The following is a 25,759-nucleotide window of genomic DNA, read 5'->3' as shown; positions in this document are numbered from 1 at the left end:
TGGCCACACGCGCCCCGGGGCGACCATATGCTGAGGCAGCAGTCTGCAGCGTGAGCCCCTCATTACGAGAGCCACAAACAGCAGGCCTGGCTCACATCTGTTTCAGTTTGACACGGCAGAGCGGAGGACCACCTCGAATGGGTGTTTCCTTGTTTTTGTCTTCACCCCAAAAAAAAAGTAGTCCAAATTTGACGCAAAGGTGAGGAGAAAGTTTTGAAACGGTTGAGTTGCCTTCATGTTTCATTTGATTCTAACAGCAGTATTTTTATTGGGGAGAGCACGTTGGTAAAATATGTGTTTTGAAAAAAAAAATACTCTTGAGACTCGTTCAAGTCCAAACCAATTATTTAGATACCAGACTTGACTATAGTCATGAAGTTGTCAATCTGAAAAACGAAAATCAGAATGTCAGAATCAGTCTTGTGTGGTCGGCTCCTTTGGAAACCGATCTTGACCTCACCGTCGTCTTCGCTGCGCTCTCCGGTGAACTCCACTGACTCCGCCAGCGAAGCCAGTGAGGTGCGTCTCGACGAGGCGCCGGACGCTAGACTAGCAGGTCTGCTCCCGGGCAGCCTGTTGATCCAGTGGTCGCACAAAGAAGAACTGGTAGAACCTGTCAGACAAATCATTAAGAGTCACTATCCAAAGCAAAATAGTGCACCAAGGCTCTATTCTGAGTACTTTACTCTTTTGCCCCACATTATTTGAATCAGTCACAGACTGACCTGCAACAGAACTGTTGGCCGACCAAGAGGGAATGGCGGTCCTGCGTTGGTAGAAAAGTATGTAAGCCGTCTGCTGACACACGTCGTCGTCAGCCACCGGCGCCACCTCGCTGTCATCAAAGCAGTACCACTGACCGTCCACGGAGTTCTTGCAATAGGCTACGAGCGTAGACAGGAAACATTGCTTGAAAAAAAACCACTGCCCATCCCAATGACTCACAGGCTGTGATGTCATCGCTACCCGTGTAGTGGCCTCCGTGCATGCTCCCGTGATGGTTGCACACGGCGTAGAGATCATATAGGAAGTCGTCGGGGTTCCTCCCTAGGCCGTAGGGTCGTCTCCATGGCGACCAGTGTGAGGGGAGACTCCAGCTACTCTGGCTTCTCTTCACCACGTGAGGCGCCATGTCCATGCCCATGAGAGGGAATCTCACCATGTTCTGCATCTTCACCCTGCGGTCACCTTCCTACGGGGAAACCAAGGGAGGAACTCGTATCCGCTACAAGTTTAGAGTTCAAACTTCAAATTACCTGTCTGAATCTCTTGAGGTGCAATATGAGCACATCCGGCAGCGTCCATAGGCTGAGCTTGATGCGGCCCTGTTGCAGCTGCTTGCAATGGGGGCAGCGCCAGGCGTCGTCCGGGGCCAGCTGAAAAAGAACCAGAGCCATGAAGGACAAAATGTTTAAAAAAAAATAAAAAATCAAGGCGCTGGCTTTTGCCTCGCTTTCTACATTCTTTTCTGGCAGCGGCGAGCGAAGCCACAATGTTTATGTTGGTCGTCGCTTCTCGTGTCTAGCTTAGCGCTAACGTACCATTAGGAGTCGAATACGCAGCAAAACCACAGCGAGCTCAAGACTGTTATTACTCTCGGAGTGAGCACCGAGATAAACATGAAGAAAATATTCCAGCTGATGTGCTCTGAGCAAAATGGAGACACACAGAGTCAGACAGTATTTTTTATTTCTGTGGAAGGAACTTTGCCTCAAAGTCACTGGTAGTTATTAAACTCGACGTTTGATTGATGATTTTTTTTTTTTTTTTTTTTATCTAATTGTGATTTCTGAAGCTTTACCTGCTCCTCTTTAGCGTAGAGCTGAAAACACTGAGTATTTTTTATTTCAGTGTCAAAGACACTGGTAGTTATTAAACTCGACGTTTGATTGATGATTTTTTTTTAAATCTAGTTGTGATTTCTGAAATTTTACCTGCTCCTCTTTAGTGTAAAGCTGAAAACACTGAGCCAGCGTGCACGCCTGTGGCTGGTGGTGTTGTTCTCTGTGCAGATAAACGCTCTCGGCGTCGGGGATGTACTCCTCTTCCGTGTGCCCGAACAGACTGTGGGGGAAAAAGAAAAAAAAAATGGTGTGATTTGTGTTCATTAAGTTTGAACAAGATAAAAGCTGGCAGAGGTCAATTCATTTTAGCTTTATTGCGAGGTAGCTTGTCACCAATGATAAATTATGCCGGTGAATTAGAATTAGTCAAATGTCTACTAAATTAAAGACATATTCAACCTTTTGACCACAATTTGTATTGCCAAATAAGATGTGTGTGATGTAACTTGGAGATGACTCCACTTACTAATCTTTGGTCTCCTTGTCCCACTCCACCACAATTTTCACGTGGGGCGGTCCACCTTGTCCGCAGGATTTGTACGCTCTGAAACACCCACAAACAAAACCACAAATTTACCGTTGGTTAAGTTATTTAAGTTACGCGTTCAACAAAATATAAATGTTGCCGTACCAAAAAAATGTGTTTTAAAGTTTACTGTATTTCTATTAGCTACCCTTAGGACAAAAACTCAACTACGCTTTTTACTGATGAATTTTTGTGCTTGAGTGATGTTCTGGCTTGCTTTATGTACCTCAGGAAAGAAAGAAAAAAGTTTTAAACTGGCATTTGAGGACGTGCTCGGGCCTGTCACTGAACGGCTGTGAGACGATAAACAACACTTGCGGTTCTGATTGATGATGTTTTCCCTGGATGTGAAATTTGATACGCCAAAGAGTAACACTAACCTCTCCACCGTGGGGTGACAAAGCGGTCGCTCATCTTGAGGGAGGAGGTAGGTGATCCCGACTACACCAACCACACGGAGACTGAAAGGCCCCACCTGTGTGTGAAGATTGTTTTGCAAAGGTCAAATGATGCATTGGGGCTAAAAAAAAAAAAAAAAAAAGTAATTTCACTTTCTACCTGAATGTAGACCCCAGGTCGCAAAAGATGGCGCATTTTTTCCAAAATCTCCTTCTGCAGTGTGTCCCAGGTAGCCATGCGATCCATGAACAGCACGAAAGGCAAGCCAAACCTAAAACGAGAATTAACTCAATTTATAAATTGACGTCTATAGTTGTCAATGGCAGTGAATGTGTCAATTTTTTATTTTATTTTTTTAATGAAACCATGAAACAAAACTGAGTATCAACTTGGGGTCACAGTACAGATGGAAGCTTTACCTTTTTGCTTGGTGGCCGGTGCAGGCTCGGTTGCACACCAGCAGGATCATTTTCTCCGGTGCCATGTTCTTATTTGGGGACACCACGGGAGTCAAAGTCCCCTGCATGAAAGACGGCGTGCGGCCATTTTCCACGCCATATTTTAAGTTGTTTTGATTCAGGTTGGCCAGAAGACTTCCTGTACAAAGTAGTTAGCTAGTTTAGGCTGGATTTGAACTGTTGATGAGTATCCAATTTGTATCCGTTTGGGAGAGGACTGCACCAATTCCATCTTTTTTTTATTTTTGATGTGAATTGTTTCCATTTCACACAAAAAAAAGAAGTTACATGGACCTCTTTTTGTGCGTAGGTTCTCCAGTTTGAACATCTCTGGCGTCTCAAAGGCAAAGATGGAGTCGCTCTCTTGGATGATGTTCAGGTCGTCGTCATCGTCGCAAAACGAACGATGGAAGCCGTCGTAGTACATTTCAGTCAGAATGAACTAAAACAGGCAAGCAAGTAAGTAAGTCAAAGTGGAGAAAATTTGGCTATCGCGAAGCTGAAGGAATGAACACCTGGTCCATTGGCATCTTGGTCTCACGTGACACGGCATCTCGTAGGCGGTACACGGTGCTGTTGAGGGGCACGGCCACGCCGATCCGCAGACAGTGAGAGTACTTCCCCTGGTAGACCACCGTGACGTAGAGAGGGCTGGAAAACAAACACGTGAATTTCCTTGAAGCTGGTTCGCAGGCGTTGACAACGTCTCCACTTACCGTGTGTGTGGCAGGGGGATGGGTAAGGAGATGCACAGGAAGGGGTCAAAGGTATTGCTCTGTTTTTGGCAATGGGGGCAGGTGAGGGAGGACCTTCAGGAAAAAAACAACTATGGATCAACTCATGCTGTAGACGCATAGAAAGGAATGTAGTTTTTACCTGTACTGAGCCTGGAAGAGCTCCTGTACGAACGAGCCAGCCGAAAGGGGCGGGGAAGGTCCCTCCGTGGTTTGGTCATCTAAGTCGATAGGTGGCTGAACAAGCACAAACGTGTTTTAATGACAATAGCAGTGAAGAAATTGTAAACTACTGCAGCAGGCTTTCCTGTTTGGACACATTCAAGTTGCTTTCCGAGCTGCTGATATTTAACTCACCCTCAAGGTTGGCCTGGCGTTTGGGTTGACGGTGTTGAGGTCCTCGTGCACTCGGTCCAGCAGCCACAGCAGAAACTCTTGGGCGTCGTGCTGAGCGTTCCCTTTAAACTGCGTGGCGTTCTTGGACACCGCGTTCTGTAAAAAATGTTTGTGGTGGGTTTACTCGTGTTTGGATTTGCACAGCTTGGCTCCAAAAAAAAGCACGCTGAGATCAACTATGGCAGCTCATCAGCGTTACCTTAAAATCTCTGCTGTGCTGGGGGGTGTACTCAAAAGTCCATAAAGCCCGAACAAGTCCAGACAGTTGCTCTGTCACTTCCCCCTTGGCCATGGGACCTTTCTTCTGCAGATGGACGCCATTTGTTTTTGGTTTGTCCTCCTGGTTAGCCTCGTCCGCCCTGTACTGCTCCAGGACGAGGTACTCGGCAAACAGCTCGGTGTTGCTGAGGCACTGCAGAATAGCATTCATAAAGCAGGTATTGCCGTGGTTCTTCAGGCCGGACACGCCGGGAATCCTCTCGCCGGAGAGGTAGAACCGGAGGTCTCCGTCCTCCAAGGGTGCGTCCTTAAGTCCGGAGTGAAACGCCGAGAAGCCCCCGTCATCCTTGTCGTCGTCGGTTTGCACTTCGGAACCAAAGTGGGACAAGGCAGTGAGCGTCCTCAGGACTCTGCTCATAAAACTACCCACGGAGCGTACCGAGCCTCGCCTGAACAACTTCTTGCCGAAGCTCGTCTTCTTATCCTTGGTGGCGGCTTTACACGACATGATTGTACTACCCTCACCTTCACCCTCCAGTCCGAGTCAAAGGAGACCTTCAGCGGCGTGCTGTCCGCCGACGCTCCATCGCTCAAACAACCCTGAGCCGAGTTAACTAACCCCTCGCCAGGCATAACATTGTAACTACAGTCTCTCGCCCCACTTACTAAATAACATACCGAGAAGTAAGACTCCTCTTGGGAATATTAAAACAACCGCCGCGTTCGCTCCTTTTCTTCCCTTGGGGCGGCGGCAAGCTCCGTCCGGAGTCTCCTTACTTCGCGGTCGGCTGCCGCATAGCGACGAACTCACTCCGGATTGTCTTTCGGGTCGAAGAGCGCTGATGTTAGCCAAGGTGGCTAACGTTAGCTACACAAATTGGGGCCGAAAAAACGACGCCGGTCGTGTTCGGCCGAGAGGTCCAGGTCTAAAAAAGAGCGATAGTCCGCCATGGCGAGCACGGGGTGACATTCCATGAAGAGAGCGTGTCAAATGTGCAAATGTCTGAAAATTGTTTGCATATTTGCGAGGCACGTTCGTCAACGGGTGCCAAATAGCGGAGCGCTTCTGATTCTTCTTCTCGTTGTTTGTTTTGGCAGACAAGTGATGAGGAGGAAGACGTGGATTCATCTCCTCCTATCGTTCGGGCGGAAAAACTACAGTAGGGAAAAATGCATACAGTAAGTTTTCAATTCTCGTTTTTGCCTGTGGGTGGCGCAACAAGCACGCAGATTAAAAACAAATCGGCCAAAATATGTCGTGCCAAAAAGTCGTGACCCCCCATTTTTTTTTAACTGGCAAAGTGGATTGACAAAGTTTGTGTCGATTCTTAAAAAGTATTATATGCTAAAAACCTCAGTAGACCAGCGGTTGTTAAGAATTATAACACTAATTATTTATCGATTGACTCTGAGTTATTTTATTATAATTTGTGTTTATTTTTATTTGCCCACCTTTGTATGTAATAACCATGTGTAATAACTATGTTTGATAATTAACTATATTAGCAAGTCACCTAGCAACATGCTAGTCATGACTGTAATTGTAATTGTCTATTGTTCAATTCCAACTTTTAACATACAAAAAAAAAAAGATGGTTATTCAATTAATTCACAATTCTAAATTGTCCATAGATGTGACTGTGTAAATAGGAATGATTGTTTGTCCGTGTCCTGCGATTGGCTCGCCCAAAGTCCAGTAGAATAGGCAGTTACATCATCACGCTGTCATTTTGTGGTGACATGATGGAGGAGCATTCATAAGGTTGCAATCAATCAAATTGGGACGGATTAGTAAAATAATTAGTGGTGAGCAATTAAAGAGCGTGCACATGAGAACCGGTCATATAAATAACCTCTTCACTTGGTATTCAAGCAGGCAGAGGGAGCCAGCTGGGGATCTTCTCTCATGACGTGTCCATGGAAACAAGGCAAAGAGGGTGGGGGGCATCATGCGTTTTGTTATTTTGCCTGGGATAATGTCAAAACGTGGCAACATTAAAAAAGGGAAGTCAATTGTTTTGTTTTCCAACCAAATGAGTCCTCGGGTGGTTCTCTCTCATGAGGCCGCCTGTCAATCACAGCTCAGGTCGGCCTTGCAATGGCGAGGAAGTTCCACACGGTTGAGGAGGTCCTTCAATGTGACAACCAACCAATGGCGACACCCCTGAGGTTTTGTTTTCATTAGATGAGGTGACTCAGGGTGCATCGTTTGTTGTTTCTTTGAATTTCATTAACTTTAATAACTTGGACTTTGGAGAACTTATTGTTTAGCTATTAATAAACAAGACAAAAGCTTCAAATTTAAAGGCCACAATTTTAAGTAATTGCTTCCTAATTGATCAATTTGATTGCTCTGATGGCGTCCACAATCTACTCGCTTGGCATTGCTATGATGTGCTATGATGAATTAGCGAGCACGTTCTAGTTTGAATAAAACAGCTCTGAGCTGCACGCCTTTTCAGTCAGTGAGAAATCATATTTTGTGTAAGAAGAGAGACACCTCTCGCCTACTAGCTTATAATTACGTTCCTGTATCTATTTAAAGTGCTTTCACAGAAGATTGTGTTCTTATGCATCATCAGACAGGTGATAAATATGCCGTGTTTGTACTGTAATGTGAATGTGCCATCTGTTTTACTGGTTTGGCATATGCTGTGCAGCGCTACAGTGATATAAGCTAGTTTAATTAGTTTAATATGCACCAGCATTACAGAAAGTGACATTTGCTTGTTAGAATAATGTTAATTGCTCTTCAATTGGCCCAAAAGTTACAAATGGGGAAAAATACATAACTTAAAGTTCTGTCATAATCAAGTTGGAGTCACAGAGGACAAATGTCAGGCTCTGATTTTTATGCCTCAATTTGGTGGTGGAATGGATGTTTTGATGCATTAAAGGGCAGAAGAGAATTAAAGTACATGAAAGCCACTGTGACTGATGTCCAAGACATTCAGTCTTCTGTGACTGAGGAGAAAAATCCTTCTCAGAGCATCCCTCAGCAACAGTCGAGTGGTGCGTTCAGGTGCTAGTTGTCAGTGGCGTAATTCAAGAGTCACCCCCATTCCGCCCGTCATATGGACAGAGAGCACTGGAAAAAAAAACATTTTTTGATAATTTGATCTTTTGACCAAAGTGCAACAACTAGCAGAAAACAGACAAAATCTCATTCGTTTGAATTTGTGATTCAAAACACAACGTAAAAGCTTATAGAAACTTAAATGAAATTTAATTAGCCAAATAAAATCAATGTTAATTCTTCATAACAAGGTTACTGAAGGTTTAATAAATCTCAGGAATACGAAGCGTAGTATTTCCCACACTCTTTGCTGGACCTGAAGTTATCATCACGCTTCCTTTGCCCATATTTGGTCGCTCATCTGGGGAAAACGTGAGCTTGCCAAAGCATCTCGAAGGTCTAAAAATGAGCTTTTCTCTGTCGCCAGTCACAAGAAAAACATCCAAATCTTCAGTGGCAAGTCGATCACACGCCCGAGCCGAGTCGTGGTGCCGCGAAGAGCAACTCTGAGACGCGGCGACAAAACATTTGAAAGCGGACAACTGCCCGGAGGAGACACACAGGTAAGCTTGACGTCTCGTCGTTTTATTAATAGCGCCAACGACTGTTTTACTTTGCATTTTATGTCAAAATATATGTTGCTATTTGTTTTCCTGTTATTCTGAATCACACTGCAATCACTTGCGAGCTTTGTCGATGGCCACCTGTTGAGCTATTAAAATAAACATTCATTTATTGCAAGGAGCATAAAGTTGCGTTATGGAAATATATAAATGCATTTGTTTGACTGGAGAAAGTTGAAGTCTTATTGGAAAGATTTTTTTACATATTAATTTTGCAAAAATGACTAAAAAGTTGTTTATTTATTTAGACCAGTTTTGGGTGATCATCAAAAAGCTGCCATGAAATTAAAACGATACTCCTTTTATCATATTTATTTATTTAGTTGGTTAATTAGCTTTTTTTTTTTTTTTTAATCAAATCAGGAAAACAAGCTTGGCATGCATGTATGACATTCTCCATATACAATATTCAGGTTTGGGTAATATAAACACTGATATTATTTAAGAATTTTGCGTAGCAGGTTATATGTAACTCGTTGTCATGGGAGACGGGTTATTATTTAGCCAGGACACGTGAGAGCGGCAGTTTGTCAGACACAAATACTGCAACAATATTGAAGTGTGGCCAATAATTTCAAATCATCAGACGCTGTCGGATCCACTGGTACGCTAACAGAAGGCCCGAGAGGGCGAGGAGTTTGCAACACAGAGCAACATATGTGCAAACGTCAGAAATCTCCATATCTAAAAATATCATGTGTAACTTTGTCCTCATTCCTTCAGAGGCCGCCTTAGTCCTCTTTTGACTCATCTTCACATAGCAATTAGTTGTGAATTAATCACCGCCGACCTTTTTATCGTAATGTTATTTATAGTGGCGGATAGTGTTTTGTTCTCCTTGGCACTCAAAGAAGCGCCACAACAATATTGCTCATACGCCTTTAATTGCGGCACGGGCGAATGCCTTTATCTCCTTTTCTTCTACTCTAAGGGCTGAGTTGATTCTAATATGTTTGGCGTGAGCGAGCGAGCGAGTGTGAGGCCTTGTTTGTCGTTGTACAAACATTCGGCTGAGGTGCAGTCACAGCATGTAAAAGCTCTCAATTTCACTGGATTCTCCGCGCCGGATCGCTGGCCGAGCCAAATCGGCTTTCAGTTGCTGTCATTGCAGCCACCAGAAGCATTTGGGAATAGAGTGACTGACTGGATTTCTCTCCCCTCCCCCCTCCCCCCCCCTTCTCAGATCTTAAGCTGGGTAGACGCATGGCAATAATCGGTTATGCATTGAGAATGAATCTGCCTTTTCCGATCAAAGTCACAATTGTCTCTCTAAAAATTGATTCTGGTGGTGTTTAATATTTCCATCGGTTACATGTGAACTTCTGGGAGTGAGTTGTGGCCACCAGCAGCTTCTTGCCAGCTTCTGTGGCATTTGTGTGTTCGACTGGTTTTCACTTGAGATAAGTGGCTAAAAGTTAATAGGTGATTGTGGCTCCCCCTGTCCTCAGTGAAGGGAATTGCAGGTCCTTAATTGCTGTAATGTTGCTTAATTTTTTTTTATCACTAAATAAACAGTAATTGGAAAAAAAAGTTTTTAAAATGCTTAAATGCAAAATGCGATTTTATTCAATTAATCGATGGAATAATTGATTATTAAAAATATTTAATAGTGGTAGCTTGAGTTATTTGCGTACACTTGAGTACACCACACCATAAAGAAAGTGAGAACCCTCTTCCTCATCATGTGTATGGTCTTTCGAAGTTAAAAAAAATATTTGTGGATTAGCCGTGTTACCTGCAGGCGCAAGCGTTGGTGTCACTTTGATTCGCTCGTCACTTCAACTTCTTCAAATTGAATTGATGGTCGATCGTCTCTCGGCATAAAAGACTTCAGCAGAGGTCCATTTTTAAATTTCTGCCGATTTCAAGTCCTCATGCTCCCCTGGAGTTGGTCACCAGTCAATCACGGAAAGATTGCAAATGATTCCGTGACTGACACTTTATCCCGAGTGAACCGCTGCACTAATGACTCCTTCAAAGGTGCTTAACGTCTGCTTGAAACCACCCAAGCATAAAAAGTAGCCTTCTCGCATCTTACAAGACCCCAGGCACATGTCCAACTGTGTGTACATTTAACCATGTTAAGGCGAGCCCATTAGAACATCAAGGTTCCTCTGCTGGCCGGCCTTTTGTGAAATTCCATTTACCTGTATTTACTGGCTCCCTTTCCCCTCCGCCGTTACCATAGAGACACTCAGCTAGGCGCCTTTGGCTGCCGGGCTCATTGGCTCGCTCAGAAGAGACACTGGTGAGCGTTTTTCCCTGGCATGCCATCGCCGCCGATGTCGGGGGGGGGCTTTGACTGTGTTTCCCTGGCAGCTGCTTTAACAGAAACAAGCCAGCCCGCCGCACTTCCCGATGGGCACCGGCGAGACCCACTTTGTCACCACAGAGTCAAATCCAGTCAGTCGGCGGCTGTAATTGAAATGAGTTCACCTGGGAGCCAGCCGCTGTTGCCTGTCAACACGGGGCACGCTGAAAATGACGTGTTGGGGTGTGTGACCTCCCCCGCCCCACCCTCAGAGCAGTAAAGAAAACATTTCCACTTTCAACGATACGCTTCGGGAGGTCTCTGGGAGATGCCGTCAAGTGATCTGCCGATCACGATGCGGGCGCAGCGAAGCGTTAAAAACATCCAATCGTTTTTCACTTGAGGAGGCAGAAAATGGACTTGCACTTGGTTGCCACATTACTCACAAACTGAGCTCGTTGAATAACTCACGGAGACGTCGCTATTCCCCATACACCCGTGAAGATTTCTGGTCGAAAAAACACCAACACCTACGATTTATGGCTCGACTCTTTTTCGACCCCGTTATTGGGTCAAATCCATTTTTGTCAAAGCCAGTAACAGAATAAGAATTTTTTTTTGTTTATTTATACATTGACATTAAAGAGAAGCAAACTACAATTTGCTAACCAAAACAGCAGCACTTTTTTTCTTTTTTGCCAATTATCTACATTTTCTATCGTCCACCTTTTATCTGAAGCGCTACAATTTTCCAACACTTTCCTCTCAGCGGGATGCATTTAAAATGACCCACGGGTGAAATGTGGCAGAGAAGACAAGAAGACACTTGAGGCTAATGGAGTGGACGCACCGTGAGGGTTCCAGACGTCAGCGGCGTGGATCGATAAGATCGCGGCCGTCCGTGCAACTTGCACTTGCTCACGTCTGACTTGCTTCGAGACGGCCAGTCGGCTGATTAATTCGGCCATTGCACTAACGATGTCTGGAATCTCTACAATCTGTTTGTCTGCTGCTAATGTTTTGAGTTTTGGGACTGACTTCATTTTAATGGGGTCCACCCTAAAGCGATGATATTAATTCAAAGACTCCCTATTTGTCCTCAATTACACTTTGCTAATTGCAGCCGCCATTGTTCTTCTTCACTGACGTGGCCTGTCAACTTTTTAAAAGAGTGTTCGACCGAGTCGGGCTGACTGTGCGGAACGGCGTCTCCGTCAATCACGCCGGCTTCTCTTGTGCTTCTTGTCAGCGGTCTTTTGTGAGCTGGCTCTTCCAAGCTTCTCTTGATTCGTAACCTCACAAAAGGGGGCTTTGCAAGATGGGCGGCTGCACTTGGGGTGGATTTACACTGCTGGTCCTCACGCCCAATTGCCTTTAAAAGCCTAATTTGATTTCTGAACATTTCAAGTCACATTTAGGCAATATTGCAATATTTTTTGAAGTGCTCTCTTGTGTTTTTGTAACTAACTCAAGCCATTAATCTGTATTATAGTAAACAATATTTAAACTAGATTAATTATACATACATGTTTTGGTCTTGTAGGGTACTGAATTAATATAAAAGATAGTTCACCTACTTCAATTTAATTAGAATTTATCTAGATAAAACAAAATACACATAAAGGGAGGGAAAAAAAATCCCTCTTATGCTGCTATGATTCACATCTCAATTGTGCCACTTGAAAGCAAAAAATCCTAACACTAAATGTAAATCCAGTTTCAAAATGTCTGAAATGAATGGTGGCCTTCAAGAGGGTAGAAGCACCCCCCCCATCCTCCATGACATTTACACAATCTGATGAATGAGTGAAGCAAATCTGACCAACAGTTATAAGTCTAAAGTGATATTTACACGGCAGCTATATAAAAAAAATGAGAATATGATTAATGGCTCTGGGGTTAGATATGATCACTTATAGTAAATATAGTGAATGGTGGGGGCTTTTGACTTGGTCCGATTTCTCAAATGTTATTAGATGATATTGCAAGGAAAGCCAACCCCGCCCCGCGCTCGCCGCCTTGTGCCGCTCAGCTTCATTAAATCCATCTGACTTTATTTGAATCTTCTCTGCAGAGAGCCCGTCGCGTTATGAAGGTTACATAACTTTGTTAGTCTTGAAAGACAAACTTGAAGTGGAAATGAAAGTGAAGGGCGTGACAAGTTACTGCCGTCATTGTCTGCATTTGTAAAAAAAAAACAAAGCGAATGCATAACCTATTTAGACGTCCTCTTGATCAAGAAATTTTAGTTGCACGAAATTTGTACCTCCTCCAAGTGTCCTCGAGAAATTAATTTCAATTTTTTTCCAGTGCTAATCTAAACGAGCATGAATGTCACTCATGTGGGTCTGGCAAAAGAGGGGAGGGGCTGAACTGCAGTTGGACGTTGCCATAGCGATGATAACCGACTAATGAGACACACTGGCTGGCTTTTCTCACCTTTTTCACGCCTTTCGGAATAACGTGTTGGGCACCGAAGTGGTTGAAGAGGACCCACGGGACACAGTTTTGAGGTTTGGGGTTCAAATCCCAGCCTTTGTAAATGTGTCCTGTGAATTGCTGGCCCAGGTCTAAGGTTTTACCCCGCCTTTATGAGGACAGGTTTTATAATAAAAAAAAAAAAAATGAATCAATGTTAGGGTCCTCAAATGATCTCAATTTCTCACCTTATTCCTCCTTTGGGAGTCATAAGTGCTCAAGAATGAGTCATTGCAAAGTTAGGTGAATTGAAAGTGAACTTTTTCTGAATCCCTCTTTGTCTTTCGGGGTCCGACAGTGTGGCGCCATGACGACGCTGCTGGACCTGAAGAGTAGCGTCTTGCGGCAGGTACAAAGGAGCCAGTCGTTGAGGACCCGCAGGGAGTCGCCGCCCGCTGTCGGCAGCCCCCTCTCCCACTGCCCGGAACCCTTAACCCGAAGGTGAGTGGATGCCAAAACTCAAATAAATGCCTTACCCCAATTGGCCATGTGAAGCCATTTGAATAAAAATTGACGCTGCATCTCAAATTTACGGACCTCAACTCTAATGAACACCTTACCCCAATTGATAACCAGGCCACTTGTAGATCTCAAATATAGGGACCTCTGCTAAAATGGATGCCTTACCCCAATTGATCACCATCTTTGCCATCCATGACTGTATAAACATATACTTACATTTAATGTGCTGTTATGGCACTGCTTCGTGTTAACTGCACCAGCGTGTGGCTAAATGCATATGTTTATCTTCTGTTTTAAATCAAAATAACTTTACCATGTGCTTGTCTCATAGCAACAAATCAAGTGACACAGGTGACACCCCCCCTCCCTCCCCGGTTCTTATTTTGAAGCCTCATCTGCAGCAAAAAAAACACAACTAATAGTATGAACCTAGGGTTACCATAGCAACCTAAACCCCGGCTTTGCTGCCTCGACGTGAACTTCCTTTTGTAATGACGCCCGTGTTTATTTTTAACACGGAGGAAGGACGACCTCGGGTGCCGCGTGGAACCTGTTTATCTCCTGGCATATCACTCTGATTAGATATTTTAATAAATGCATAATCCAATGGGCTCCGGCAGGATCCATTTTGTTTATGCCTTTAAATAGTCGTCTGAACTGTCACGACGGTGCATGTCATTCCTCATTTCCCGTGCGGGCTCTCCGGTGTTAAAGCCTCCCCGCTGAGTCTCCACCATCCCCGTATATGATGACAGATCATCATTAGAGGTTGATCCTTGCTCGCCATTCCCGCCACTGTACACTGCTTGGATTGACAATGGAACCCGGCCAGGTCGATCATTTCTATTCAGCGAAATTTAGATGTGTGTGCGCGCACTAATTGCATCGGGAGGTGATAATCACTTTCCACTCGGCAGAGGTGGACTTCACACTTTGCATTTTTTGCCTTACCGGGATCTCATTAGCAGGTTTGCCTGCGTCGTGTCACTGCTTTTTAATCAGTGCACCGCTACCATCACTCCTAACCCTTCATCGAGGGGACCGAGTGGCTAAAACTGTTTAAATTTAATTTTTTTTTACCTGTGAATATATAAAAGGTATGAGTGACAAAACATGGGGATATCTCTGAGTGAGCACTCAGTGATTCCTTCTTGCTTAATTAATCGGGTAATTAGACCACGAGGAATTGGGGGGAGGGTGATCCTTGTCACGCACATCCTCCAGACGTGATAAGCGCCGCAAAGCGGATAGCGACAGCCGTGTGACAATCGGATTTCTTGAACAGAAAAAAAAAATCTTTTGATCGGAAGGCATCACATGGTCTTTCATCCATGGCGTTGCCGACGGTAACGCGCGCTCGGGTAATTGCCGTATATGTGCTGCCACAAGTTTCGAAACGAGCGGCCGCTTGTCACCTCTACTTTTTCAACAAGCCGTTTCCGTCTCCACACTAGCCCAAATGAGGGGGAAAACAAAAAAATAAAAGCATTGGAAGGAATTCAGGAAAGTATGTTTGACTCAAAAACAACATGAGCTGTTTCCTAGCAACATCAAGACACTTTTTCCGGTGACGTCAGTAAGACTGAGTGTCAAGTGCGTTTTGTTTATTTCACTGTGTCAGATCAGGCATTATTAAGAAATAAAAAAAAAAAAGTCTTGCTCCAAAAGCCGGGAACAAAAGAGCCGATGGTGTTTAGCCAAATCCTTTCCGGCAGTAAGACTGACAGAAGACTGAACAGATTTGTGCTCACTACAATGCCCACGACAATCAAGAACGGATGTGGAGGGAATTGAGAGTCTCAAAGCGCAACAACGAGTGGAGTGGAGCTTATTTGTATCGTATGCGCTGGAATAAAAGTGGAATACCACTCCAACAAAACAGACTCCCATCTGTGGGAGAATTTAGATTTCCACGTAACTTAACTCAAATATTCCAGCTGGTTTTCTGTGAGAGGTCGACCAGCACTCCCAGCATGCCTGCCATTAGTCTTCATCAATACCTCAGGGGTTTACCATCTGCTCCCCAGCCATGGTGAAAGTTGGCGGGTGGCGGCGAGGATGGGCTGCCACACCCCCCGCTGCGATGCGATGACGCCAATAAAAGCGAGCGTGATGGGGGCCCTCATTCCACCGCCGCCTAATATGACAAGGGAACAGGAAAAGGGTGGGCGGCGAGGGATTGGGGCGGGGGGCAAAAGGCGGATCCCCCGCTGCTCACATCAGAGGTGATTTCCATCCATGTTGGCGGGTGATGGTGGAAAGCTGTGAGAAATTTGGAAAAGGGGATTCTCAAGGTGTTGGAGGTTTCTACTCCACCCCGCCCTCGAAACGTGCCCCCGCGTATCGCCATGACGACCGGGAGGCTGAAAAAAATTTACATTTTTGCACACAGCTGTGCTCATTTGATTCAAATAGATCCCAGAGAGCAGCCATGATGGAGCAAATCAGTGAAGTCCAGACTACATTATTCTAATTGATATTTATGAGATAGTTTGAGTTTAATTTGATAGAATTCAATACTTATTCCGAACCACCCGACTCTCTTTTGGAAGCTCGTTTGCGATCGAAGAAGCTACCAACAGGTCCGCCGACCAATTTTCTGGTGTTTCGATAATTAATAAATAAAAATATATTAGTTTTCAGCACAGATTGACGTAAAACCAATTCGGGAATCTTCTTGTTTTGCCGTTGGTATTTCAAAGGCATATAAAGTCTTTGAAATGGTAAAACCAAAAACAGCATGAGCTCAAAATTTTTAAAAATTTATTTGTATTCATTTATCGTTCAAAAGTCCACATGACAAAAAAGATCAAGAGCAACTTGTATGAGGTCAATACTCAGCAAGCATAGCAAATCACGCTCGCCATGATTTCAACCTTCATCCACATGTTATGAGTCACCGGAACTATTCTAATGCCACAAAAGTTTTCTAAAAATCATTAAGGATAGATTCCGTGCACCAAAATGGCGACCAACTTCAGCCCCTTCAGCCCACCCAATTTTCAATCCCTTCTACTGGCTCAACAAATAACCCAACCACAATCATCAAATCAAGCATCTTGTTTGTTTCCTCTTCCCTTCCCAGGTTCTCCGAGGAGAGCACGGAGTTCTTTGAGCGTATGAATACCATTCTACAGAAACAGGAGAACATGCTGCAGGCCGGCCAGGCCGAGGTAACCTCCCACCCGACTTCCACCTTTCCATCTGTTGGCAAGCTAACGACGCTCAAGCTAGCGAAACGCGGGTGGGCGGCGCCGCAGCTCGGCCAAAGTGACGTCCACGAACAGACGGAGACAGTTTGTTTTGGAAGTTGGTCATTGACGAGCTGGCGGCGGTTCTGTTTCGCCTCCTGTCTTTACAGCGCATTGATGATTTCTTAGCATCTTGAAAAAAATGCTGCAATAAATGAAATATTGAACTTTCATTTATATTCGTCCAACGAGGATTCTCTGTTCCCATCACAGTGCCAAAGAGGAGCCTGTACCGTGCCACCACCACAAGAACATGTGGACCAGGCCTTTATCCAGGACCGAATCAGCAGAACAGAGGTTTAATTCCCATTTTTTGCTTGAAAACAACTTAAAGAATAAATATCGTGAATATTTTACGTTTTATTTCTCAGCTGGACTTGCTGTACGAAGAAGCCGTGTACACGGTGGTCAACCGAGTGGGCGTGCCTTCATCGGAACACGTGACGAGCGACGAAGAACTTTTTGCCTACCTGCTGAAGGTAATACCACGGCCAGACCGGACCTCCTAAAAAAAAAAATAATTACTCCTGTTTTCAAATAAAGGTTTTTGACATGGGGGAGGAGGAGCATGACATCATATTCCAGAAAGTGCAAGAATCCAAGGTGAGACGCCAAAGAATTCCTTCGTTAGGGTTGCAATTATTGGTGAATTTCTTCTACAGAGAGCTACATTTTCCTTGAGAGCTTCTGTCTTGAAAGCCAAAAACCTCCTGGCTAAGGACGCCAATGGTAAGACACTTCAAGTACTGAATCACCTCCCTCTGCCCGAAGCTAATTTAGCCTCCATTATGCCTCCGAAAAGCTTTTGAAGCACACTTAACGAAATACTCAATTATTTTTCCTCTCATTTGCTAATAGCATGTCATTTGTGTACAAGTGCGCAGTTGATTGATTGTGAATAAATATTTATCGCATGTGAGCAGCAAATAAAAAAATAAAATCACGGCCAAAGCAGGACGTCTTGGCAGTTTGAAATTGTAGCGGTCGACGTTAGCATCTGTTGCGTGTTGCGCAGGCTACAGCGACCCTTACTGCATGTTGGGCATCCTGGAGGGTCAAAGCCCGAGGGAGCCCGAGGACAAGAAGGAGAGAAAGTTCAGCTTCAGGAAGAGGAAGGAGAAACTGGAGAAACGCTCCAGCACCAAGGAGGCGCTGCCCGCCAGGTGCATCCAGGTCACCGAGGTCAAGCCGGAGACCCTCAATCCGGTCTGGGATGAGCATTTTGTCTTGTGAGTTGGACATTTTTGTGATGCTGGTGATGACATCACTTGGAAAATTCCAAAAAGGATCTTCTGTTTTTCGATCCACAGTGAAATTGATGACGTCCACAATGACTTGCTACATTTGGACATTTGGTATGATTCATTTTGTTTTTTTGTGATATTTTTCTTGAGATTTGATTGTTGATGTTCTTGTGACTGCAAAGAGAAGGAACTCTCTGTTTCTTCTCCAGGGATCACGATGATGACGTCTCAGTGGCCGAGGCCTGCAAAAAACTCAATGAAGTTAGTGGACTTCGAGGAATGGGAAGGTATTTTTGATTCTTCTGGCTTGGATTTTTTTTTTTTTTAATGTAAAAATAGTACAGCAGGAAAAAAGTAGTGTTCTAAATTGGCTTGGCTAGCTTAACTGAAACTGTTACCGCTCTGAAAGGTATTTTAAGCAGATTGCGAAATCGGTGCGCGCCAACGGATCGTCGTCATCCGGCTCCGAGGAGAACGTAGACGACTTCTTGGGATGCCTCAACATCTCTTTAAGCGTGAGAAAAAGTTCCAACATTTAGAATTAAGAGTATTTATTCTGATTTATATCGCTCATTTTTACCATTCTACCAGGAGATTCCCGTCGGCGGCTTCGACACTTGGTTCAAGCTGGAGCCCCGATCGAGCGCCTCCAAAGTGCAGGGCGAATGTCACCTGATACTGCAGCTCTTCACCAGCCAGGTACGAGCATCTGCCTCTCATTTCCAGGAAGGCGCTCACGCTTTCATATCCGACTCAGAGGGACACGACGCTGTCGAAGAAAGAATCCAACGTGTCCGTCCACAAGAAACTGCTGAGTCAAATTGTTGAGTATGAGCACGCTCACGTGAAGGTGAGTTGGTTCAATCGAGTTGCGTGCTTTGGTACATTTGACATCATATTTTTTTTGCTAGCGTGAGCCCTACAACTGGAACGGGCAGGTTAGCCCCCCGGCGTGGACAGTTTTGACTCACCACGCCGTGCAAACGGACCTCACCCGTCTCCAACAGGCCATTATGTGAGTTTCTATTGTAAGAGAATGAAAACAAAACAGCAGCTAACGTGCTAAAAGGTTGCGATTTCCGCCTCAGTCGCTGGCACTGCTACAGCGGCCACCATCGATCTCAACGGGTGTGCTACTCCCTGCTGCTGCGCCTCCTGAGGGCTATCGATGCAGAGTGGGACCCTCCCTCTGTGAGAGGAGACCTGGTAGGGGTGGAGGGGCGGGGGGTAAGGGTCATCATCTGGAAGCGTCCACCTCATTAGCTCATCGCTGACATTCATTAAAAGTTTTTGGTTCAGCCAAAAATGTCTCACGGGGGGACGCTTGGTGTGTCCAGGAGAGGCAGCTGTCAGACAGCTTCCGGTTGTACACAGAACACTGCCTGTGCTTGATGAAGAACATGCGGCAGGTTTTCCCCTGCACCAGCGTCGCCGCCATTACACGCTACGAGCTCATGCTGAGGTAACGTCCCTGCTGCCGCCATCACATCGCATCACGTCATGCGGTGGCGGGAAACTGTCTGACCTTTTCTCGCTGAGACGCCGCCGCCCACGTGACCCTTCTCCACTGAGCCATCTCGCCATTCTTCTACTCTTTAGCCTGCACAAATTTTAATCATCAATCGGTTGGGTCCGAAACAAAATCACCCATTGGGTTAAAGTAACCCAATCAGCTCAAAATCCACTGCTACCAAGATGATACCTGTAATAAGATGATCATCTTTTTTTACCAGGGGAATCGGTTACATGCAGAACATGCGGGCGTTCAAGACCGTTTGCCCTCTACGAAACGAGCTGCACTTGGACATCACATCCGCCGTGAAGGTAACAACAGTGGAATTACGACTCGCGGGAGTCCTCCTAATGAGTTTGAACTCACTTCTAATCACCGACTACTTGAAATGGCAGAAAGGAACCTCGGAGTGGTATGAGAGTCTAATTGCGCAGTACAAGCCAGAGGATGGGGTAAGTGCATGCGAGAGGAAAATTCCTCCGATTTATTTTTGTACTGTAGCGTCATGAATGTCAAAATTCTGCAGTCGCTTGAGGAGCACCTGAAAAAAATGGTTGTGGTGGTGGATGCCGTCAGCGCAGACGTTCAGAGAGCTCAGAATATCTACAATAAACTCTTCTACAGGTACAACCGAAGCTGAATCTATTTTTGCTTGAATTGACTTCCGTTAATGTTCACCTCCTGGTGTTTCTTTTGTTCTAATAGTGCGGTCAAAGTGGATTTCTTCAGCGTGTCCTACAGGCAGCTGGAGAAGCTGGTAGGTCTTCACAATCGTCTTTCAAAGGAGACGTATGAAGTCATCGTTAGCATTTTGCCGTCAAAATGCTAAGGAAACAAAAGAAATGTGACGACTTGGTGGTAGAAAACTGCTAAGAGGTTCCTGCGTTAATGTTTGGAAACTACCTAAGGTGTGTTTTCATGAACTAAAAATCTGTTAAAATATTAAACTGCTAGCTAAAGGCTAGCGGCTAGTTGCTAGCAGCTAGTTGCTAGCCAACACCTGGCACTAACACTGCAAATGTTTAATTTATTTGATCAAGGTCCTCGAGAACTGGTTAAACAAACCATAGAGAAATATTTTTCTATTTTTTGTATCGTAGGTGGCTGATGATGTCAACGTAGCCATGGAGAGGCTTTGCGGCACCCTGGAGCAAGAAAGTTCCAGACTGACGCAGACAATGGGCGAGACCATCTTTGAACTTTTCGTGTCCCTGAAGATCCTCAAAGGCTTCCGGGAGTTTCTTCCTCTCAAGTCTGTTGCTTACTTTCAGTTTGCCAGTGTCACAATACTTTTGTCGTGTTTTCTTCATCGTGCTCCTCCGCAGGGATGCAAAGATGTTAGCCTTGACCGGATTCCACGACTGGTTCAAGTCGTCCATTCACAAGTTCCTGCAGATCGTTCACGACAGGTCGTGCGACAGGATCTGCAAAGCGGTGGAGACGGATAAGGCAAGACGCCCTGCTCGGGATTTATCGGTCCTCGAGTGCGGTAACCATGGCGATACACCTATCGATTGTTGGTTTTTAGATGGAAGCGGTGCAGCAGGACAAGCACAGCTCCTCGGCACTAGAAGTCACATCTTGCTTCCGACAAGTCCGAGACATCTGGCTCCAGCTGGCCTGGCCGGACTCCGCTGGCGCCTTCATTTTTGTCACCCGCTTGACCGACGTAATAAATAAAATACATATCATTCATCATTTCTATGTTTCTGATTTTCACCCGATTTTTCACTCATCCTTGTTCCAGAACTTTTGCAACGAGGCCGTGTGTTACTCGGAGATGCTCACGCGCAAGATTGAGAGGAGCCAGCTGGGCCGGGACCACAAGAGCTTCATAGTTCAGGTAACGCCCGTAGTGAGGCTCGGTGACGTGTGATGCTAAATGGCAGCCAGGACCCCTCGCGCGCCGTGCCAGCAGGACCATGAGACCACGGCGTTGTGTTGACACTAAAAAAAAAAAATGTTGCCTGTCGGTCATTCACAGCGGCACCCTGCCCTCTTTGTAGCCCTGCTTCTTTTCCTTCAGCCTATTCTCCACCTCCGCCCTATCCCTCTCTCTTTTTCTGCTCCTTCGCTCCTCTTCCTCGCTTCCCGCTTAGCTGTGTGTGGCCCTCAATGACGTTGAACACGTACGCGTCTTCCTGGGTCACCTGCCCCGCGACCTGGGCTGGCAAGGCGTGGAGCGCGCCATGGAGGAGTCGTGCGGCGCCGAGGGCAAGGAGCAGGTGTTCAAGGCCCTCAACAGGCAGCTCTTCAACGTGGACCTGGACCTGCAAAGGGAAGCCAAACGCCTCATCGCAATACTCACGGACAAGGTGCAACCACCCCTTTTTTCAATTTTTTTAATATTATATTTATATATTATAATTATTTACATATATTATATATATATATAATATGTATATATATTTTTCCAAATATTTATGTTTCTATTTTTTCATATTAAATTTATATATTATTATTTATATATTTATAATATTTATATACTGTTATATTTATATATTATTATATATTATATATATTTTTTTCAAATATTTATGTTTCTATTGCCGCAGATGGTGCCGGAGCTTCGGCGCTACATCCAACACATCAGCTTGTCCCCCGACTCCATCAACAACGACGACGTAAACCCTCTAGTCAATTTGCTTCGATTTATAACCACACGCGTGTGCACTCGTGACCCGCGTGCACTCACGTTGTCGTGACCAGGCCGTGGACCCCCTCATGAAGTACCTGCAGGACACTGTGGTCATCCTCACCGATGCGCTGGTGAAGGACAACCTCACTCGGTAATTACTGCCTCCCACGTGCCTCCTTCCTCTAAATATTTTTCTCCTAACAGGCACAATGTGTGATTAGCATACCAATTATGATTTATAATTATACCTTCTGTTGAATTGCTTTTCCCCCCTGTGCATGTGTGTGTGTGCTGCCAATTATTTGCAAAGGTAGCGCAGAATCATAGCCCATAATGCTAATGCAAAAGTGAGATTATACTAAAAGAGACATTTCATACAAATTTGTCATAATTAAAAGTTACTGACGTTCTCCCGTCAAATGATAAAGAATTACAGCTCTTGGGGGCGGAGCTAGAGCTACCAACATTTCTGACCCCTCCAGTGACTTTCTTTTAAGGCAACACACGGCTCAAGATGTGTCATGTGTTTGACCCGTCAGGGTTCTGCAGAGCTTGTGGGAGCTGCTGTTGCGCATGATCCTGGATTCAGTCACGGAGAACCGAGGCGTTCAAGTGGAGTTCTACAACCGCTTCCAGTACACTGTCGAGGTCAGAGCGGTTTTATCGTGACGTGCGAATTGTGCGAGCGAATACATCCCTCCATTTTTTTGCCTTTTTCTCATATATGCAGACCTTATTGGAATTCCTCCAAGGAAACAGTCTGTCCCTTGATGATATGAAGAGTGGAGACTACAAGGTGATTTCTTTTTGTGGTAAATGTATAGATGATGAAAATGGTTGTTTATAATTTGAAAATGTTTTTGCTTCTGCAACAAAAACAGCCATTAAGAACATTTATGTGTTTTGTCCTTCCTTGCAAACATGACCTCATCCTCCTCCATGACCCCCCCCTCCAAGGCCCTGGAGGAGGAGCTGAAGTTGAACAAGTGTTCCTCTTTCGAGCTGATTGAACAGTATTACCTGGAAAAGATCTCCCTGCAGGTACATTCCGCTTCACCGGGCATCGATCCGGACGCCAGACACTTGTTCTCATTGTACGCTTCTATGGCTTCGATGTTATTATCAGATGAGGAAAAAAAAAAAAAAAAAAAAGTTGAGCTTTTTCTCAATAAGTGAATGTGTGTGCGTTGCAGAAAACCCTCAAACACACACGCTTCGGTCGGATCAGCGTCAAGTGCTACTACGACGCTCCCGAGCAGAGGTTGACCGTGGAGATCCTGCACGCCGCTGACATCATGGCGTTGGATGCAAATGGTAAAGATTCTTCTAAGTAGGGAGTCTGCACAGATTCTTATAAGACTGAAAAAATCCTCATGTTGTTAGCATATAAGCTAATCGTTAGCGTAATCGTCAATCGTCAGGTCTGAGCGACCCCTTTGTCATCGTGGAGCTGTGCCCCCACCACCTCTTCCCTCTGGCCAAGAGCCAGCGAACGCAGGTGAAGCTGAAGACGCTGCACCCCGTGTTCGACGAGCTCTTCTACTTGTGAGTGCTTGTTCCCGCTCGTGTCATGTAAAAGGTCACGCCAGGGTGGCTTATGTGCTTCGGGGATTGCTATTGCTTCACCACTCCATTTCTTCTTCGGAAAGGTCGCCCAAGTCCCCGCCCCCCGCCCCTGACATACCTTTCTCTTCACCTTTTATTAGCAACATGACATCAGTTGGTGGATTTATAGGATTTAACATAGAAAGTAATTAAGAGGAGTCATTTGAAAAGTAATGAAAAATGCTGCATTCCATATGAAAAAAAAAAAAAATCTCAATCCCACCGGCGCAGCCACGTGAGTCCCGAGCAGTACAGGCACCGATTCGCCTGCTTGACCTTCACCGTGATGGACTACGATTGGCTGTCCACTAACGACTTCGCCGGCGAGGCGGTGGCCCCGCTCAGCGATTTCTGCTGGCCGGGGAGGCCCAACGCCACGGCGGCCGGGAAGAGCGTGCAACCCTTCATCCTCCACCTGTCTCGCAGCAAGCCCAGCGGTCGGTACTCAAACACTCGGCAAAGACAGATGATCTCCTTCCCAATGTTCCGCTGTTCAAACTTGCTGTCAAAGGTTTTAATGGCATCATGGATTTTTGGGTTTTTTGCTTCTCACCCTACAGAGAAGCCAATCATGCGGATGCTGGACGCTCGGGCGGGCGACAGGGAGGCTCAGGAGTTTGTCCGCAGGCTGAAGGAGATTGAGAAGTCCATGGAGGAGGAGTAAAAAAAAAAAAAAAATCCCTGCGCCAAAGCGTATCGATGTTCTCTGACCAAGTGTCGCCACCTGTGCTCTTGTACCGGTACCATGTTTACAATTTTTGGGTTGTCGTTTGTTTTTTTACAATATTATCGTTCGTTTAGTATCTATACCAAAATGAGAAATTACGAGAGAGTCACTGTGCAACCCGATTCTGTCTCAGTTCAACTCCATTTTAGGGAAAAAAAAAAGTATCTGTGACTATTTTTTGTAACGTTCTCTGTCGTATATTTGATATGATATTGAATTCCGAACTATTTTGTGGAAGTAGCACTCAGTCAAAGTCTGAATCTTTACCTCACGTGTGTTTGTGGCAGTTTTGGAGGGTGTCCGATGGTAAGTGGAAGGAAGCTCAGGGTACAAAACTTGGGGGGGTGTTGAACGTTTTTCAACTTCGTATTTGTTCACTGTATTGTATTAATTAGTATACTACACTTAAAATAGTGGACATCAACTGCTAATTAGTGACTGCTAACTGTTATGAGAATTTAGTAGGATTTTGTCCAAAAAGTAACTTATTTATTTAATTTTTTGCAAATGATGATTTTTTTTTGAAAATTAATTCAGCTTTGTATTCTTCATTTGGTTAATATGCCAAAATCTAAATCGCTTTGAAATGTTTTTATAGTCGTGGGGACTGACTAACCAAATTTGGACATGGAAGATTGAAATATAAAATGGTAAAATAAAAATATACAAAATAAGTGAAATGCATTACTGATTATACAGAACACACAAATAGTACTAAAAATATAACAATATCAAAATCCTTCGATGGGGGGAATATAATTTTACAGTAAGATGGTGATGAACTTTTTGTACAATGTCCTACTAAAATCATTCCAGCATTTCTATCGGTTTATCACAAACAAATTATCGCATCAATTTTAGCGAGAATACAACTTGAATTACGTTTGTATGTGAATATATAGCAGCCTAAAAACAAACAGCATTTCTGAAAAGCATTTACATCTCACTTATAAGATGATGATGAGGGAGGAAAAAGTGTAGCAGGTCAACAAAACAAAAATTGCACTGACAGCATTTTTTGATGGTGTTGTAAACTCTGATCGTAACTTTTTGTGCAGTGTTGTGTTGTTTTTTTTGTGAAGTTGCTATGGAAGAGGAGGCAAACTTCCATTTTGGTTGAGCACAACACAAATTGAGGACACGTTTTATTTGGAAACTGGTGGTACGAGAAAAAACGTCAAGTGGCACTCTGGTGGGTTCGAAGGCGTCTTGTGGGTAAAGCACCTTGTTATAGTTGCAGTGAATTATTTGTCCTTAAACGTGTAAAAAAAAAAAAAAAGCTTGTGTTGCTATTTATTAGATGATCAAACTATTTGAGATCTGTCAATGGACTTGAAATAAAATGGTGTTTACATTTCAACTATGCTTTTAGTAC

At 44.7% G+C, this 25,759-nt stretch overlaps 2 protein-coding genes across 3 annotated transcripts in view; one reads left to right on the top strand and one right to left on the bottom strand.

Moving 5' to 3' along the window:
- usp31 (ubiquitin specific peptidase 31) overlaps positions 1-5,652 on the bottom strand; it is a 9,856-nt gene extending 4,204 nt beyond the window's left edge. Inside the window, exons 1-15 of the mRNA XM_088357211.1 lie at positions 4,557-5,652; positions 4,319-4,453; positions 4,104-4,198; positions 3,944-4,036; positions 3,743-3,878; positions 3,522-3,669; positions 3,189-3,366; positions 2,929-3,040; positions 2,751-2,845; positions 2,311-2,388; positions 1,935-2,064; positions 1,257-1,376; positions 967-1,192; positions 726-884; positions 461-613 (exon numbers count right to left, since the gene is read on the bottom strand). Of these exons, the coding sequence (XP_088213337.1) occupies positions 461-613; positions 726-884; positions 967-1,192; positions 1,257-1,376; positions 1,935-2,064; positions 2,311-2,388; positions 2,751-2,845; positions 2,929-3,040; positions 3,189-3,366; positions 3,522-3,669; positions 3,743-3,878; positions 3,944-4,036; positions 4,104-4,198; positions 4,319-4,453; positions 4,557-5,084 (2,386 nt within the window). The 5' untranslated portion in view covers positions 5,085-5,652. The remainder of the gene's footprint in view (positions 1-460; positions 614-725; positions 885-966; positions 1,193-1,256; positions 1,377-1,934; positions 2,065-2,310; positions 2,389-2,750; positions 2,846-2,928; positions 3,041-3,188; positions 3,367-3,521; positions 3,670-3,742; positions 3,879-3,943; positions 4,037-4,103; positions 4,199-4,318; positions 4,454-4,556) is intronic.
- Positions 4,391-25,759, top strand: baiap3 (BAI1 associated protein 3). 2 transcript variants are annotated; one of them, XM_088357213.1, is made up of 35 exons: positions 4,391-5,755; positions 8,020-8,155; positions 13,243-13,385; positions 16,492-16,579; positions 16,871-16,954; positions 17,029-17,136; positions 17,201-17,260; positions 17,320-17,386; positions 17,673-17,886; positions 17,968-18,012; positions 18,111-18,188; positions 18,311-18,416; positions 18,493-18,600; positions 18,659-18,751; positions 18,813-18,916; positions 18,990-19,107; positions 19,239-19,363; positions 19,635-19,725; positions 19,810-19,866; positions 19,941-20,038; positions 20,120-20,171; positions 20,515-20,666; positions 20,740-20,863; positions 20,943-21,083; positions 21,162-21,257; positions 21,514-21,729; positions 21,970-22,038; positions 22,124-22,203; positions 22,592-22,700; positions 22,783-22,848; positions 23,010-23,093; positions 23,246-23,366; positions 23,474-23,597; positions 23,889-24,094; positions 24,218-25,759. In XM_088357213.1, the coding sequence occupies exons 1-35, from the start codon at positions 5,550-5,552 to the stop codon at positions 24,319-24,321; spliced, it is 3,873 nt and encodes a 1,290-aa protein (XP_088213339.1). In that variant the 5' UTR covers positions 4,391-5,549; the 3' UTR covers positions 24,322-25,759. The 2 variants fall into 2 exon arrangements, with proteins under 2 accessions (XP_088213339.1, XP_088213338.1); XM_088357212.1 differs by lacking the exon at positions 4,391-5,755 and having other exon boundaries at positions 7,959-8,155; positions 24,218-25,758.

The sequence above is a fragment of the Syngnathus floridae genome, chromosome 17, assembly GCF_059516105.1.
Source record: "Syngnathus floridae isolate MCC-2025c chromosome 17, RoL_Sflo_1.0, whole genome shotgun sequence".
NCBI lineage: Eukaryota > Metazoa > Chordata > Actinopteri > Syngnathiformes > Syngnathidae > Syngnathus > Syngnathus floridae.
This window is presented reverse-complemented; position numbering and strand designations above follow the sequence as displayed.

Excerpts from the sequence above, each read along its gene's own strand:
- baiap3 (XM_088357213.1), top strand. The coding sequence starts at position 5,550 with ATGAAGAGAGCGTGTCAAATGTGCAAATGTCTGAAAATTGTTTGCATA. Across the intron at positions 20,864-20,942 it reads AAGCGGTGGAGACGGATAAG|ATGGAAGCGGTGCAGCAGGA; the intron begins GCAAGACGCCCT and ends GTTGGTTTTTAG. Across the intron at positions 21,730-21,969 it reads TCGCAATACTCACGGACAAG|ATGGTGCCGGAGCTTCGGCG; the intron begins GTGCAACCACCC and ends CTATTGCCGCAG.